The 17,947-nt window shown below is 38.6% G+C and overlaps 1 protein-coding gene across 8 annotated transcripts in view; it reads right to left on the reverse strand.

Annotated features, from left to right (window-relative positions):
* LOC309481039 (uncharacterized protein) overlaps positions 1-17,947 on the reverse strand; it is a 44,502-nt gene that overhangs the window by 8,717 nt on the left and 17,838 nt on the right. The window contains exons 2-9 of one of the 8 annotated variants that reach the window (XM_082145799.1): positions 17,471-17,555; positions 6,271-6,416; positions 5,584-5,631; positions 1,935-5,452; positions 1,636-1,737; positions 1,156-1,527; positions 889-990; positions 309-541 (exon numbers count right to left, since the gene is read on the reverse strand). In XM_082145799.1, the coding sequence (XP_082001925.1) occupies positions 309-541; positions 889-990; positions 1,156-1,527; positions 1,636-1,737; positions 1,935-2,184 (1,059 nt within the window). In that variant the 5' untranslated portion in view covers positions 2,185-5,452; positions 5,584-5,631; positions 6,271-6,416; positions 17,471-17,555. Of the gene's footprint in view, positions 1-308; positions 542-888; positions 991-1,155; positions 1,528-1,635; positions 1,738-1,934; positions 5,453-5,583; positions 5,632-6,270; positions 17,556-17,947 lie in introns of all 8 variants that reach the window. The other 7 variants (XM_082145798.1, XM_082145793.1, XM_082145794.1 and 4 more) reach the window with 7 other exon arrangements.

Raw genomic sequence — 17,947 nt, forward strand, 5'->3', positions numbered from 1 at the left:
AAATTACATTTTTCATGGCAGGGCAGGGCCAGGTAACAATGCTAGACCAATCAACAAACTTTAAATGAAAAATTAAATGACTGACATATTATTGAAAAAATCTAACGTAAACGGGCGGGGCCCCCTATTGGGCGGGGCCCATGGGCTTGAGCCCAGTCAAGCCCAATGGTAAGTCCGGCCTTGAGAACATGAGTTTATGGTTGTCTATAAAGGGTCTAATGGCTCTGTTCATGTGTACTATCATCATCATCATCATGCCCTCATAGTATTATATATGGAGTTACGCAATTATTACCACAAATACTTACACGGCCAAAGCGAACAGTGCGTTGATCCAGCATTCTAAGAAATGCTTGGCTAGACATCCCTGGTGCAGCCATCTTCAGCTCTTCAAAAGAAAAAAGGACATCTGTTGCGTACACAGTTGAATAGTGAGAAGTGGCAGGCCAGTAGTCATTACGGATCAGGTCATCCACTCCAGGACTCCAAGTGGCTTCACATGCTTTGCATATAATCTGAGGCAATCTGAGATCATATCGCCCTGGAAAAAGAAGGAAATATATACACAAAGTTAATTCTGACAGACCAAACTGTGTCATTCTGACAACTGATATGGGAACATTTGACTAAGGATGGATCAGGAGGACACTTCTACAAACATTTTGTAAGGCACTCTATAGGAAGTCACACTTTTGTCAGGCAAATTAACTATCCCCATTCAAACAAAGGTTAATTGTTTTCCTCCACATAGGTGGGCCCAGCCAATCTAATCAACACACAACCTATTGACACCTCTGGATTTCCATCCATGATAAAGAAAATCAGAGAAAATCAAAAAGAAAATTCTACAGAAGTGACCCCCACCCAAACCCATAAAGTTCTTCTTACCATTCATTGTAACCACAACTATGGACTGTCCTGCGATGACACTGGACGATACTTGTAGACAACCGCATATTGTCTCTGGCATCTCCAAAGGAACAAGACGCTCTTAAAAACAAACAAAAAAACACATGGATGAGAATTAAACAATAACATTTGTTTACTGGAAACTATTTTAAACAAGATGCACTTGACGGCTTCATCGACCTATCAGAAAACAGCATTTCGTTTTTCAGTCAAGTCTAAGAATGTGACTTAAAAACTACAACTTACCACACTGGGTTAGAACCCTCTCCACAACACAAGTTGTGGGAGGCAATGGATGAAAAAATGCAAGTGTCATCGAATCCCTGTTGTGGAACACTTGACCTTGGTGGACCCTGACATCACACTGGCCACAGAGGAATGGGTGTGGTCGGCAGTCACAACAACGGATAACGGCTGGACCATTTCCACAATGTTGGCAGATCCGAGTTGCCGCATGTTGTCGAGCCACCATGGTGTTGACCAGTCGGGGTCTCTCTTTCTCCCACCACCCTGATATGAGGCTCTTTCGAGTCGACCAGTCTGCTGAGGCTTGAAGTGCCATTTCATCTTCATGTATGTCCTCACCCAGTGAGCGTTTAAGCTCTTGAAGGAAGGACTCTGTTAAAACAATGCACAATATTTAAAAACAGTAGCATTGAACAATGGCGATTTTATAATAAATGAACATACTGTTTTGAACCAGTGAAGTCAAAATAAATAACACACCTGCAGAAACGGAAGGAATGTCAATGGTCATTTCCGCACTGGTTTCCGGAGCCCTGACATGAGAGACACCAGTCTTTCGACTCTGGCTGTGACTGGGACCTGCTGTAGCAAAAAAGCTGTTGCTTTTTACACTCAATGACACAAACTTTACCTGATGCTAGGCACAGGTACGTAATAATAACCTCAGATATATTCTAATTCAGACCCATGACTTGTGATTATGTGGTATACCTTTCCAAGATACAAAACTAGATCTGGAGTCTACATTTTAATAAACATTAATGTAGAAAAAATCTTACCTGCTTGTTTCCGGGATGATCTGGGCCTGCCGTAAATAATGTTTCCCTCACTGTCCCTCTTAATCCACCTAACATCTTGCTTGCTGTTTGATGGCCGGCTGGTGGACGGATTACTGGTGGAAGGCTGACTGGTGGATGGTTCTGCTTCCTGGTGCATGCCAATGAGCTGTTGGAGGTGAGCTTGATGTTCAGCCTGATCAACAAGGTCACTCATCTCATTCAGGAGACGGTCCATTTCAGGATCAGACATGGTCAGTAAGACAGCAAGAGAGAGAGAACACAATACAACAGTAGAGAGAGTAACAAGATACAAGACAAATGTGGCTCTTAAAAGTGCTTTTTTTTCGATGTAATGAGGTGATGTTTTTTTTTTTAAAGGACAGGGATTAAGGAACCTGCAGAGAAAGAGAAGAACAAATCAAAAAAGAATAGATCACCAAACTACATATTACAATATGAATAACTACTAGGCTAAGAAGTTAAGTAAATGGTGCTCTTGTTCATTCATGCAATCACAATATCATAAAAAATGAATGGCTTTAAAAATAAGTTTTTGTGTGAGCTTTAGGGTTCATGATATTTTGAACACATCCTTGTGTTTGGATAAACAAACAGGAATAACATGATCAGGATACTTGTATAAACTTTGCCTTGCCAGACTTAAACTATATATATATATATATATATATATATATATATATATATATATATATATATATATATATATATATCCCCAATAATCCCTCAATAAGCATTTACACGTCCAAAATAAAATTATGAGTTTATTTCCACACAAAATGGACTATATAGGCGCTTGCAACAGACTCATTGCCACCAAAGCGCTTTACAGATTGCCTCACATTCACCCATTCATTCATTCATTCATACACCGACGACGGTACCCTGATATATATATAGGCCTACAACATGTTCTTTTTTAATATAAACTCGTAATTGTATTACTTTTGGACGTATAAATGCTTATTCATTTCTCTTTCTTATGAGACTGTTGTAAGCGACTTACCGTGGTGGAATCGCGCTGGGCAATGGTTTCTGCGATGGTCGCACACAGTGACGTGTTGCACAAAATTGCGCCAAAATATCAATCATAATTAAAAAGTACAGTCTTAATATTTTTTTATAATATTTTTTAATATAATTTTAAAGGGTCAGCATAAATGTCTAAGTGAAGGAAACACGGGTATATGTAGCCATTACATTTAAACACACCACTTCCCAGAATGCATCCATCACTTTGCCAAAGGATATGTCCATATTAAGCAATATAAACATTTCTGCAGTAGGCTATTTAATTTATTACAACATCATAATCAGTATTGAGATGAAAGTTCTATAAAAGTAGGCGAATATTGTTTATTAATTTTTTTTGACGCAAAAAAAAAGCAAAGTTGTAGGCTCACTATAGTATAAGCAATTGCAAATTGAAATACCATCGGCAAAATATCCCACCTAAATTAAGGCATGTTTTAAGCCTACAGCAAATATGCAGTCCTGCAATTATGTCGTTTTAATGTAGGCCAAAATTATATATAAAAAAAAAAAAAAGAGAGAGAGAGAAAAAAGTCGTGATACCGATTTAGTCAAGGGTTTCTGCCCTACGAAAATGTATGGTCACCGCGCCAATGATTGTAACAGTATATGCGCCGCACGCTACTGTAAAATACACATTTGCAGCATAATTAATCGCCTGAAACCATACTTTCCAGCTGGATGGATAACCCCCATTGCGTCAAAATCCAAAGATGAGGGATTTGCATTCAAATATCGGACGACCCTCTCCGTTGTCAAGCGACGAATGGGGGTAGCTACCCTCAACGTCGGCTTATGGACGTGAGGGGGAAATGATCAAACTATGTGATCTACAATTATAAAATATCCCACCTTTAAGGCACGTGTTAAGCATACAGCAAATATAAAGTCCTGTAATTATGTAATTTTAATGTAACCCAAAATTATATAAAAAAGAGAAAGGAAAAGTCGTTATACCGATTCAGACAAGGGTTTCTGCCCTACGAAAATGTATGGTCACCGCGCCAATGATTGTAACAGTATATGCGCCGCACGCTACTGCAAAATACACATTTGCAGCATAAAATCAGTCGCCTAAAACCATACTTTCCAGCGCAGGCAAACCGCTGGATGGGTAACCCCATTTCGTCAAAATTCAAAGATGAGGGATTTGCACTCAAATCTATCGGACGACCCTCTCCGTTGTCAAGCGACGAATAGGGGGTACCCTCAACGTCGGCCTTTGGACGTGAGGGGAAAATGACCAAACGGCAGTATGTGACGAATAGGGGTGAGACCGTGTTGCAAACACATGTATGATGCGAAAACAAAACCATCGAGCGAAATACCGGAGTGAACATGGCTGTGAACGACTTTTGCAGATTATGTGACGTAAATCTACGCATCCACGGTACAATCAGCGTCTACGTCACGGCTCTCAGCCCGCCCTCTGTTCGTTGATTGGCCGGCTGTTTTGAGGCCGGAGGAAAACAGGGAAAACGGTCGCTATCTCAGACTGAGTACAGAAGCGAACTGAAATTGAGCGGAAGTACGAAGTCTGACGTAGTCAGGCTAAGGCTGTGTGTCCACCAAACCGTTTTTAGCCAGCTGATAACGCCTAGCTGTGAGTGCTTGAGAGCGTTTTGGCAGCGTTTGGCTTTTTTTTTTCCAGTAGAGATGCTTTGCTTCTTGTTATTATACGGAATATTCGCGAAAGTGTTACTAGTATCTCATTTCACAGATTGTTTGTGTCTGTGTTGTTTCTATATAAAAATGTCGATAGATTATAAAGTATTTGCTCTGGTTCTAGTTTAAAATTATTTTGTTTCATTATTATGCTTGTTGTTGTCATCTGTTTACTTTGTACGAGCAGAGTGTGGCGGTTGTGTGTTATTAGTCCCGCCCCTCCTCCACTGTGATTGGACGGCTGGGTAAAAAGTGACAGTGATGAGCGCTGCATTTTACCCAAAGTTGAACATTCTTCAACTCTTGGCGACCGGTAAAGTGTCACTGAGTGTAAAACGCAAAAGGCGAAGCTTGAATTTCCAGGTATGTCCCTCTTTGGCGAATGTATTTTCAAGATAGTCCCGCCCCTCCTCCACTGTGATTGGACAGCTGGGTAAAAAGTGACAGTGATGAGCGCTGCATTTTACCCAAAGTTGAACATTCTTCAACTCTTTGCGACCGGTAAAAAACGACGAATGCTCAGTGCATCAGCGTGAAAAAGACACTCAGCGGCGCTCCCACTGAAAACTATTGGAAAAATATGCCAGTCGCGTGAAAAAACGCTTTCGTGGACACAGGGCCTTATTCATTGTAGAATCAAAAAGGATTTAAATATTAATAATGAGTGAATGCAAGTACATTGATATAAAGCAAGACAGTTGAAAAGGCTTTAGAAAGACAAACCTCTCTCACTCTTCTTTTCAAAACCTTGGAGTAGTCAAAGTTGTTTTGCCTCACTCTCCTACAGCATTCTGGACACTCATCTGAAAGACAGTCAATATAACATTGAAATAAGTATACCAATATACCAGTATAGACAATACCTAACTGTGACGGCAGAATCAATGTGTAGTTGATACATCATATCATTTTAAATAGAGAAAATGTACTTAACACTTTTTTTTTTGCTTCATCTTGCTGGCTACCCTCTGTTGGACTGGATCTGTATAAAAAACATACAAGATACCACATTTTATTAAACACTATTTCTGTCAAGACCACTATCGTCAAATATGATTGACAGTTAGCATATAGTTTGGATTGGTGGTATGGTTCTGTTCTGGGCAAGAACTCCCAGCACATCCATGCAGCCTAGCATAGAATCATAAGAGCAGACATAAATGTATTGCAGATATCATTAATTCATTTGAATGTACAATATAATTAAGAGAATTTAAGTCTGATTCAGGGGTAATCAGAATGCTATAATGACTGACGAGAGGTGGAGCTGGGGATGGAGGAGGGTAATTGGCTCCTGAGAAACGCGATAGCTGCTGATAATACTGAAGGAGCTTATACATGTATACAGTAATAGACGTTACTGTATATAGGCGTCGTATTCCTATAGGTAGACGTGGATCAGCTGATGCGAGCTTGACTAATGTGACCTGCCAGAAAAATTACTAATTTAGAATATACAGTATCGGTCAAAAGTTTGGACACGCTTTCCCATTCTCTTGGATGGGTAGGTGGGTTCAAACTTTTGACTGGTACTATATTAAAAAAACATAGTTCTGTGATAACATACTTATTAACACAGTTCTAATAAAACATTACTGACTAATAAGGAAATATACTTCACTTTGTCTTTTTTTTGCTTTCTGGCCCCAGGGTCTTGTGGCTTTTGATGAGCCTGTGGTCTCAGTGGCAGTAGCTTCTGGAGTGCCGTTGGTCTCAGTGGCTTCTGGAGGTGCTGTAGTTTCTGTGCTACTTGTGGCCTTCTTCTGTCTTTGAAAATGAACTTGCAGACAAGACAAACATCACACACAAGAAAAATTAAACGGTTTGCCTTAATCTCAGTGCCCCTTTATTCCATATAGCCTATGACTAATTATTGAACCACAAGGAAGAGGACCTGCGGGCGAGTGATGATAACAGGCTAGTATATATAATAAGATTGATTTGTACATTACTTGTGTTATGCTATGATTAAAAAGTAAAATTAATTATCTACAGTCTATATCAACAAATATAGTCATCGAGTTCCTAGTCAAGGTAATGCTGTCTCTTAATGTCTGATCAGAGCATTCTAGATTTTCTGCCTACTTTTTATCTAGCATTTTGACTTGGCTTAACTGCTAAAGAAAACAATTGGGTGATCACATGCTGCTTTATCCTATTATGGCTGAAAGTAATGCTCATACTTTGCATCAATAGAAAAATAAAGATAATGATACTTGTGGGTTCACATTGCTTTGGGTTCCTTAGGGTTACCAGTGTTTTCAGATTAATCCAGAGCTTCATATTTGTAAAAAAAGACTTACTCTTTAGCACAGCTTCATACATATGTTTAACCCTCTGAAGCAAATCAGGATCCAAAATATAATCCCCTCCTAGGATGACATCGGCCACCAAGCTTCCTTTGCACTTCTTCCCCAAAAGTAGTATGGGGAAAAAATTAATAAATCAAGGGCAGCAAGTTTGTCAAGCTGAAATAAAAACATTATTAAATAAAAAAAAACATGCACCGAATACAATAATTTAATTTAAATATTAATTTCATGACAACTGTTTAATGGTCATATTAAATGTACAACTCATATCAAGGAATTCATTACTACTACATGTTTCACCAGCCATGTTTCCATCAAAATTTGGGGAAAAAACGTCCTCAATTTAGCAAAAACATTTTACGGTCGCTTGAGGTGGTTTTTGTCTTTTTCAAAAAAGAGTTAATGTGCTGAATGGAACATGGTAACAGCTTTGCCCAAGTTCTGACATAAAGAACATTTAAGTCACATCAATGATTAGCTGTTTACGCAGTCAGGCACATTACTAAGCGGGGGAAAAGAAACTAACCAGGAAACCCTCAGTAGCAGCGAGCGAAGAGCCCAGCACTAAATCCCCATCTGACATGCGGCGTGGGAAATGTGGTGTATGGGAAACCACTTGGGCGGTGTTGCTCGGGACCCTGAGTCTTTCTCCGGTAACGGCCCCCATAGTGCCGAGGTCCCATCTCCTAAGGGGTGGGTTGTTTGCAGGCCAAAGCTGGTGGGAAACGGGGCGGGTTAGGGACAGCTTCAGTGTGGGAGGATCCCCTCGCGGGATCTTAATTAATTCCCTCCAACACAGTTGATAGAAATATACCTGATTGATATTTTATACTTTTTTGAAACATTTCAAAAGTTCGCTTGACAATTACATGGAAACATGGCTATTGACTGTTAAACTTTACTGTGTTAATTGACTTAACTTCATAAATTCCTATTAGAATCCTGAACTTTGACCTAACCTTACCAACACATGGCTGCTATTGAGAACAACTGTCCTGTTGTTGTTTTTCTTGACTGACTCCTTCCATTCATTTTTTTTATTTTGAAAGTTGCATCTCTTCGCTGCAACTTTTGCTTTATATGGCTGCAGTTGTTTGCAAAGCGGGCAAGCCTTGTATGCAACACTTATTAGGGTGTTGCACCCTGGGCACATTTTCTTTGAACTTCCTGGCATCTCTAAAATGAAGTAAAAAATGACATTAAAGCCTTAATACAACTTGTTTTTGGAACATGAGATCCAGTAACAAGAGGCACAATTGTAACGTTAGAATTCCTTAAACTAGGTTGTTACTATAAAGGGGGTTAGTACTACTGGCTAACCTAGCCACTTGCCAATGCCAACTGTCACGTGTCACCTATTAGCCGGGACGTCTGTATATTGGGCCTAATTGATTTGTCCCATACGCGACGTCCCTTGTCCCGTTTATTGTCTGCTACGCTGATCTAACCACTGACTGATAAAACAGCAACAGCAGCAGAGTTGCAAGCACATGTAAAGTCATGTTTTTCCTATTTCCTGTATGACTGTTAAAAGGCGCGTGACATTTGTCTGGGGTTTCTCATTCCAGATTTATGCAGTAACGTTAGGCCAAGTTATATTGTTATTATTGACACATCATGAGTCTAATGACAAAGAAATGCATCAATTATAATATTTAAGCAAAACGTGATCATTACTTATTATGAACCTCGTAACTTACCTGGCAGAGCGCAATGAGAAATGAAATCACTAAAGAAATCACCCAATCCCAAAGCGGACTGGGTACGTCTCCATAGCAACGGATGCTTCGGATCACGGGTAATGCTGGCATCCACTAATTAATTAAATTAAATGTATTACATTTATTTGAATTAAATTACTATCCAAAACAAATCCCCGTTCTCACAATCGAAGGAGAAACAAATAAAACTGATGGTCATAACGGTCGATAAGGCTCATGGGTTCTGCAGATTACTGTTAGGTTTGACACACCAAACCGATAGAAAAACGGTATTTCTCAAAAAATAAACAGCAACTTTTAGAAGCAATAGCCGTAGCACAACTCTGCAGTCTCGTTAATTAACGGGTAGAATATATTAACTATATTTTTACTGGAATGAATCACTGACGATGAGAAGCCTACAGAATAAATCAATAAAAACAATGACAAAAAAATCTCTGATTAAATGTTGAGTAATGTAGCGCTTAAAGTAAAAAATAATAATAATGACAAATGAGGGGAAAAAAACCCAAACAATGTTCCCGAGTGGCAAAAAGAAAAACGTGGTGCAGACACAAAATATAGCTTATTGAAATAGCTACAGTAGATCGAAAGTCGTGCTGAGTGACAGGAAAAAAATGGGAAATTTGTGTTCAAGAACACGAATCAATAGTTTATATTTCGTGACGTCACAAACTGCTATAAGAATAAACAATGTCACTCTTTAGCTGTGATTTCAACTTTTCATTGATTGTTTAAATGTTTAATTAATTGTTTTATTATTATTGTTTTATATTTATTTATTTATTTGTTAATGTACTCAATGCAGTGCTGTTTCTTCTTTGTAAAAGGAATACTTTTTTTGTGTAAATGTCACTCTTTTGCGACCCCAGTGGACGTTTGTGTTTCAAAACTGTAGCAATACGTACCGGGTGGTACATATTTGTGGCGCTGCAAAAAAGTGTGCAGAGGTACGTATTTCCCATGAGACCAGGTAGGAATTTAACTTTAAAATGTACAAAATTTTCTTACACTCCTCCTTGAACTGCCCCCTTATCTTGGTGGAGGGGTTTGAGTACCCGGATGATCCTAGGAGCTAAGTTGTCCGGGGGCCTATATGCCCCTGGTAGGGTCTCCCAAGGCAAACAGGTCCAGGTGACGGGTCAGACTAAGAGCGGTTCAGAAGCCCATGAGACACAATCTATCAAGGACCGAGGCGTCGCCCGAGGCTGCAATCCCCGAACCCGGTGGTGGACACCGGAAGTAAGGGATGCCGTCAAGCTGAAGAAGGAGTCCTATCAGGCCTGGATGGCTTGTGGGACTCCTGAGGCAGCTGACGGGTACCGGCAGGCCAAGCGGACTGCAGCCCGGGTGGTCGTGGAGGCAAAAAATCAGGCCTGTGAGGAGTTCAGTGAGGCCATGGAAAAGGACTATCGGTTGGCCTCGGAGAGATTCTGGCAAACCGTCCGGCGCCTCAGGAGGGGGAAGCTGTTGACCTCATCTAGGGATATCGTCGGACGGTGGAAGGAATACTCTGAAGATCTCTTCAATCTGACCGATACATCCGACACACACCCCTCCGAGGGGGACTCGTCCATCACCCAAGCTGAAGTCACAGTTTTTTTACGATTGCTATGACAGATTTTTCAATTCTTTTAACAATTTTCCAAAACTCTTAACACAGTTAGCACTACATCCGTCTGTGTAAGCTATACTATTAACACATTTCTTGTTGCTTTAACACAAAATGCATACAATTAACACAAATTTAAAATGCTTGAACTTCTTTTACACACAAGCTCAAACAAGACCAAAACAATGGATTTTTACTGCCAAATTTACCAATGCTTTAACACTGTATGTCAGAACAGATAACACCGTGTTCTAAACCTAACCTTACAGGCTAAAGTCAAGGTAAACAGCTGCTTATATTGTGAATTGAAACACAAATATATCCCCTGTATTTTATTCCATTGCTACTGAGAAACAGCTGATTGAATTATGCAAAATTATGTGGCAATACATGTGGCCAAATGCAGAAGACCGGGCAGATTAGAAGATGACTCTTTTTTTTCTTTTTTCTTCTGGTGCTTTTTCTGTTCGTATATTTTTTATTTTCACATAATAAATGGCATCTATATTGCATATTTTTGTTATCTTGCAGTAATGTCCTTTTGCAAATAAAGTCTTTATTGCAGCAATTCTGTCTCTGTCTTCGTTTTTTCATTACAGTAACCGTACATTCTGTAAAGCACTCTGAGATGGGTCTTTTTTATTGAATTTCTGCAGCAAAAGACCTAAACCCAACAAAACTAAAATGTAGAGAGACTTAAAAAGTCCTGCAGTGCAAAACACAATCTATGATCAATACAATAAGGGCATACCTGACACATATAAAATAATGCAGTTTCTGTAATTCCATCTGATGTTAGTGTTTTTATGACATTGTGCTATGATTGACTAAATCTTCCTGTTGGACGAGAACGTATGTTAGTGTTTTGAAAAATTATTTGATTTTGAGACATGTTTGCAGTGTTTTGGTAGACAGTGTATTGTTGCTAGTGTATTATTGTATTTTGAAAATTAGTGTTGGAGTTTAGTTTACAATGTGTGCTTTTGAGCATGAAATGAACTGTTTTGCCAATTGTGTGTTGTAGGTGTGTTGGTGCGTTAAGAGTTTAGGAAATTTGTTAAAAGTACTGAAAAAAATTGTCATAGCGCGATTGTAAAAAACTGTAAGAAGCTCCTTGTTGGCAAGGCACCGGGGGTGGATGAGATCCGCCCTGGGTACCTCAAGTCTCTGGATGTTGTGGGGCTGTCTTGGCTGACACGCCTCTGCAGCATCACATGGCGGTCGGGGACAGTACCTCTGGACTGGCAGACCGGGGTGGTTGTCCCTCTTTTCAAGAAAGGGAACCGAAGGGTGTGTTCCAACTACAGGGGGTTCACACTTCTCAGCCTCCTCGTGAAAGTCTATTCCAGGGTACTGGAGAGGAGAATTCGGCCGATAGTCGAACCCTGGATTCAGGAGGAACTGTGTGGTTTTCGTCCCGGTCGTGGAACACTGGACCAGCTCTATACCCTCTCCAGGGTACCTGGAGTGTTCATGGGAGTTTGCCAAACCAATCCACATGTGCTTTATGGATTTGGAGAAGGCATTCGACTGTGTCCCTCGTTGTGCCCCCCAACATTGATAATAATAATAAATGTTTCTTGAGCATCAAATGTTCATATTAGAATGATTTCTGAAGGATCATGTGACACTGAAGACTGTCATGTGGAGTCAATGATCATGTGACTCACTGAAGAGAGTAATTATGCTGAAAACACATCATTTACATTTGTTCAAAGGAACAAATTACATTTTACAATATATTCAAAAAGAAAACACTTATTTCAAATTGTAATAATATTTCACTTTATTACTGATTTTACTGTATTTTTTTAAATGTAGTGTATATATATATATGTAGTGTAATTGTGAAATGTTACAGCAGAGTGCAGCGGAAAATACTGTGAAAGAAATGCAATTATTAACCTGGAAAAATCCTAGGCTATAAAAAAAAAATTAACAGTGTTGTGATACAAACTCAAGAGACTAGAATCTGTTGATGTTTATATATATATAGGCTAATTCATTAACACGAATGTGACAGATTTTTTAGTTCTAATGATGTAAGTTACTGCGCAAAGTATTACATGATTGAGAGTAATCGATATAAAAGATATAAGCAGAGATAAGTGATATCTCCATATAGACTAAGTTTGTAACTCCTAAATTGTAAATGTTAGACAGATGCTGCTTTGATTGAAGCCAGTGAGACTTCAGCAGCTTCACACTCAGTCACAGTGAAGATCTGCTGACGAAACACTTACTCTAACTCGCTAGTTAAGAATTTTCCATTATAGAAACACATGATTAGAGTTCTCAGATCTCTCCTTTTCCCTTGATCTTCCTCTCCTCTTTATTAATAGTATGTTAACTAATGTATAACTAGAGTTTAATAAATGGAAGATTATTGTAAAGTGTTACCGATTTTTATTTATTTATTATACACCAATTCAGTGTTGGACAGATCAGTTGTTTTAACCCTTCATTAAAGTGAATGGTTCAAAGGAGTCATTATGCGTATCGGACATGTCATTAGCAGACGTGTAGCCTATGGCAGGCATTGTGTGATTATCTCGGCAGTTTAGGACAGGACATCGCACAAGATTTGTTTCATCACTGAATAGGTTTTTTCGTTTACTGAAATTGTGGTTTATGTCAGCTGAATGGGCGGCACGCTTTTTAGAGAAGATAAGGCAACGTTTTTTTAGTACAATTCACACCCCGCGGTAATTCAAGAGAAAAAAATTCCAAATGCTCCACGTGAAACTGTGGTCTTCCGACCTTTTACTATCGTGTCAGTAGGCTTGTTTGAGATGCGCCTTGCCTCGCCTGAAATGTATGCGAGAGTAGGCGGCTGCAGTGAGAGGAGGAGTGAAAAAAGCGCAGGCAAGCCGGACAGATCTCTCTTCTCGTAGTGGATCTGACACCTGCGAGATCAAAGATGGATACTAGAGCCCGACCGATATATCGGCGGGCCGATATTAGGCATTTTTCAAACTATCGGTATCGGCATTTATAATGGCCAATAAATGAATATTTAAAAAATAAAATAAAAGCGGACGAAACACCCTTCAACCATGTTATGAGTGTTGGCGCTGCATAGTTTGTCCACCAGAGGGCACTATACAAGGAAGATCGCTCGGGCTAGAGGAGTGGTTACGAACAGAGTCCAGAGTTCACCTGAGTCGGGATGATTCTGTCAGCATTAAAGACTTTTAAAATAATTTAACTCGCGTTCATGTTTGAATGCCTTGTGTTTGTGATGCAAAAGACTATGCGCGCTAACCATTAGCGATCAATATTGATTTTCACTAATGACAAAACAACAAATTATCGGTGAATTTATATGGAACTAAGCTTTAGGAGCTTTCCATCTTTACTCTCCTCCCTGTTACCTTGCATTTGGAGATCGACTATTTTTGACTGACAAAATGCCGGCGGACGGAAACAACAACAGCTACAGTGAGTTGTTCAAAATTTTTCTTTTTAGTAAACTCTGTGTACACAAACAATGTTCTCAATGCTGGAGTTCATGTGTAGAGACCCCGGTGATACTTCAAGCAAAGTTTCATGTTGTGTCGAGCCTTCTTAGTGTTTTACAAAAAGCGATTTTGATGCTACCATAGTCGTGCCCCAAGCACTCTGTTGCAATTTGACCAAAAACGAAAATACGGTCAAACTTAAAAGTGGCGTTTCCATTCTAATTATGCTTTTAAACGAAAGTTTGCCTCGGGTAGATGAACAAAAAGACCCTAGGTTGCATTATGGCGAGAGTTACGCTTTAAGAGGGACTTTGCTCATGACTCAAACTTTAGACTGGAGAAATGGAGGAAAGCAATTAGCCGCATCCAAAATCGCATTACCTGCCTAATCTGCCAAACTACTCTACTTAGTATGAATGTAATCTGTTCGTACTACATTCATAATGTCATTCACAAATTCTCTACCGTTAAATAACGAAAAGTAAAGTGTCCATTTGATTTAGTCTTCTGTTTTATACTATGAATTCAGACATACTAATTTCACATTCTGCTTATCACCAAGTATATAGTAGGGAAGTATGCGATTTCAGATGCAGCCATCATGTGCCGTAAGGTCGAATGGAGAAGAGGAACTATAGTAGTAATAATCTCTTGCATTATGGGAAGTACAAAATGGCAGAACTGAAAAACAAAACTGAAGGGGGAAAAAACAAAAACTGATGGTCACTTTCTATCAATCATATCAGACCTGACTATTCTTACAAAGTCCAAATCTACTCTTTGGCATAATCTGCTTAAAAAAGGGCGTTTATGTAAATAATTGAATGCATAATTAACAACAGGAAAGATTGTTTAAATTCTTGAAAACACCCACAACTTCTAATACAACAGGAAACAACCAGCTCAAACAAAGAACAACACAACAGAGTCCTGTGTTCCCTCACACAGAACAGAGACAAGCCTGTAGTGCCAGTTTGACGACAGTGTGAGAGAAAAAGAGAAAGTGAAGAATCATATGGAGCAGGAAAAGCACCGTGACTCTGTGTGAAGAACCTGTTTACACCTGGTATGAACATTCGTCTGGAGTGATCCAGTCACACTCGTATTCACTGAGCTGATTTCATGAGTATATACACTACCGTTCAAAAGTTTGGGGTCAGTACGATTTTTTATTTTCTTTTTTTATTAATACTTTAATTCAGCAAGAACACATTAAATGAATCAAAAGTGACAAAAATATTTAGCAGCACCGTTTTCAACATTGATAATAATCAGAAATGTAACTTGAGCAGCAAATCAGCATAATAGAATGATTTCTGAAGGATCATGTGACACTGAAGACTGGAGTAATGATGCTGAAAATTCTGCTTTACATCATAGCAATATAAATTACATTTTAATATATGTTACAATAGAAAACAATTATTTTAAATCGTAATAATATCTCACAATATTATTATTTTTACTGTATTTGTGATTAAATAAATGCAGCCTCGGTGCGCAGAAGAGACTTCTTTAAAAAAAAAAATCTTACCAACCCCAAACTTTTGAACGGTAGTGTACATCATTTAATACATCAAATTAGGGATGCACCAATATTAACATTTTGGCCGATATGGATAACTCTATATTTGAAAGCCAATAACCGATATATCGGTCGATAAATCTAAATCCGAATTTTTTTTGAGAGCCTGATCACAAAAACAAAAGTCTCACCATTAAAAGCCACGTCCAAAGCACACAATTATAATGTTCTCATTATAATTGTAGCCTATATGACAGACTTGCACTGCACGTTGCACTTAACTGTATTTTCCTTTTTTGAAGTGATTCAAATCATATTTCAAGCAATTGAAAACCATCACAACAGTGCACAGTAGGGCTGCCCCCGACTAAAGATATTCCTAGTCGACTAACACTCCTGCATTTTAGCGATTAGTCGAATAATCGTTCATTTATGATATTAATATAAAAACTTGCGTATATACAAGGAAAGGTATAGTCCAAGTTGAAGTTTAACACTTCCATATGACAGAAAATGCTAAAGCATGATATTAGCGCGTTCAAAATGAAAATGAAGCGCTTAAAACAGAATAGTAAAGCGTTTAAAGTATACAGCGCTTACAGACACAAAAATCAGTGGCCGGAACGTTATAGGCTAATTATAGCCTAACATAAAAACAGCAATCCGACTGCCTGTGCATTTTAATAATTTATTATCAAAAATACAAACTGTAACAGTTACATGTCAAACAAACAAACAAAAAAACAGTTTTGAATAAAATAAAATTCGTTCTTTAAAATAAATTAAATAAACTTATTAGTAACTTAGGCCTAGTACAAAACAAGGCAAAAAAACCCAAATAAATACTGTAGCAAAAACGCTGTTTGGTATAAAAATACAGTGGAAAATTCATTGTTCAAAAGGAAAATGAACAAAAACGAACAATTTCATAAATGCACATGGCACATCGCACAACGCCAAAACTTAGAATAAAAAAGAAGGCGGCAAACAAATCAACAGCCTAAGTATTTGATTAAATTGTTTAGAACAACTATATTTAAGACAAAATGTGGAACGAATAATTTAAAGAACACTAATACAAATCAAAAATATCAGAGCACAGCCGCAAACTGCCATTAAGACGACGGATATGAGTCTTGACCTAAAACAACAAATTGCAAACATCAGACTAATTTTTCTTACAGAATAAAAAACAACTTCTGCATTATATAAAAACGAATAAATAAAAATAATATGTATTTATTTATTTGTATAGCCTACCCGTTATAAAAATAGGCCTACCCGGTTTTTTTTATATATATAGCCTAACGGATAGCAAACAGAAACACTACAAAAAGGAAATTAAGCATTCTTACCTAAGCTTTCAATTCGATTTTATTTTTTTCATATTATGTGAGAGGAACACCAGCTTGTCCACATTGTTGAAGAAGGGAGCTTCTCGACTTGTTCACAATGAAGCCGGCCTTTGAAAAGATGCGCTCTAATGGAAGCTGCTTTAGCGAGCTTTGGATATCGATGTTAATTTTTTTTCCACCCGAAAATGGTCCCGAATCAACCTTTGTTTAATCTGCCAAGTACATTTTTAGTTCATCCTTTATCAGATCTCGTTGATCTCTCGTTGCTTTGATGTCATGTCATACACTGACTGCGCAGTGCGCAGCCCCTGATTGCGTAATTTTTTTTGCGACCAACCGACCAATGAAAATGTATTCGACCAAGCCCTCTTCATATCGACTAACGTTTAGTCGACTATTTGGGGGCAGCCCTAGTGCACAGCTGAAGGAAATAATCGAATATTTATCGGCTTTACAATATTGTCCAAATTTTCTTATTGGGCCGATATTGATAACTTTAAAAATGAACATATATCGGCCGATACGATATGGTGGCAGATGTATCGTGCATCCCTACATCAAATGAAAGACAATAGTTTTGGATCGCACTGAATTTCACTGTGCAGACAAAACTAGTTGTAAACATTCTTCTTTCAAAAGAAATTCAGACGTTTTATGCTTTTCAACGTCAGTTGTAAACGGTCTAAGAGGAACTGTGAGAACCCATTACTGCTGGAGCACGACGCTACGACAGCACATTCCCAGTCAGTCTGCTCTGAATGAGTCCGTGAGAGTCACTGTGAGTCATCAGCAAGATCTGTGCGCATGTGTTTATGTGTGTGTGTTGGTCTCTCACCCTTCCTCGGTCTCATTAATGATGTCACAGATCTCCATGTTGAGTGTCCAGTCTTCATTCTGCAGGGAGCCATCTGTGGCTTTTTCTGTGAGAAACAAATCACACACGGATCAGCGGCCGACTCAAATACTGACGCAAACTCAATTATGAGTTCCAGACACAGGACCACGTCTAGAACTCAAATCCACAGGGTTTCCCTACGCAGTGTTCACTGCTCACTATTCCCTGAGCACGGGGTATCTGTTAGAGTTCACTTCACTTGACAAAATGTGTTCATACGGAACAACACCCTGCAGCAACATCAAACATAGAGATAATATACATCTATAAATATAGTATAAATATCATACTTTTATGCATGTACTGTATAGATCAATGTGTATTTTTCAATTTCAATTAATATAATCTGTTATATTTGAAAGCACTAAATTGAGTGATCTGAAAGGTCTGAACGTGATGTATGAAATTAAAATAAAT

The sequence above is a fragment of the Leuciscus leuciscus genome (genome assembly GCF_965113295.1).
Source record: "Leuciscus leuciscus genome assembly, chromosome: 1".
NCBI lineage: Eukaryota > Metazoa > Chordata > Actinopteri > Cypriniformes > Leuciscidae > Leuciscus > Leuciscus leuciscus.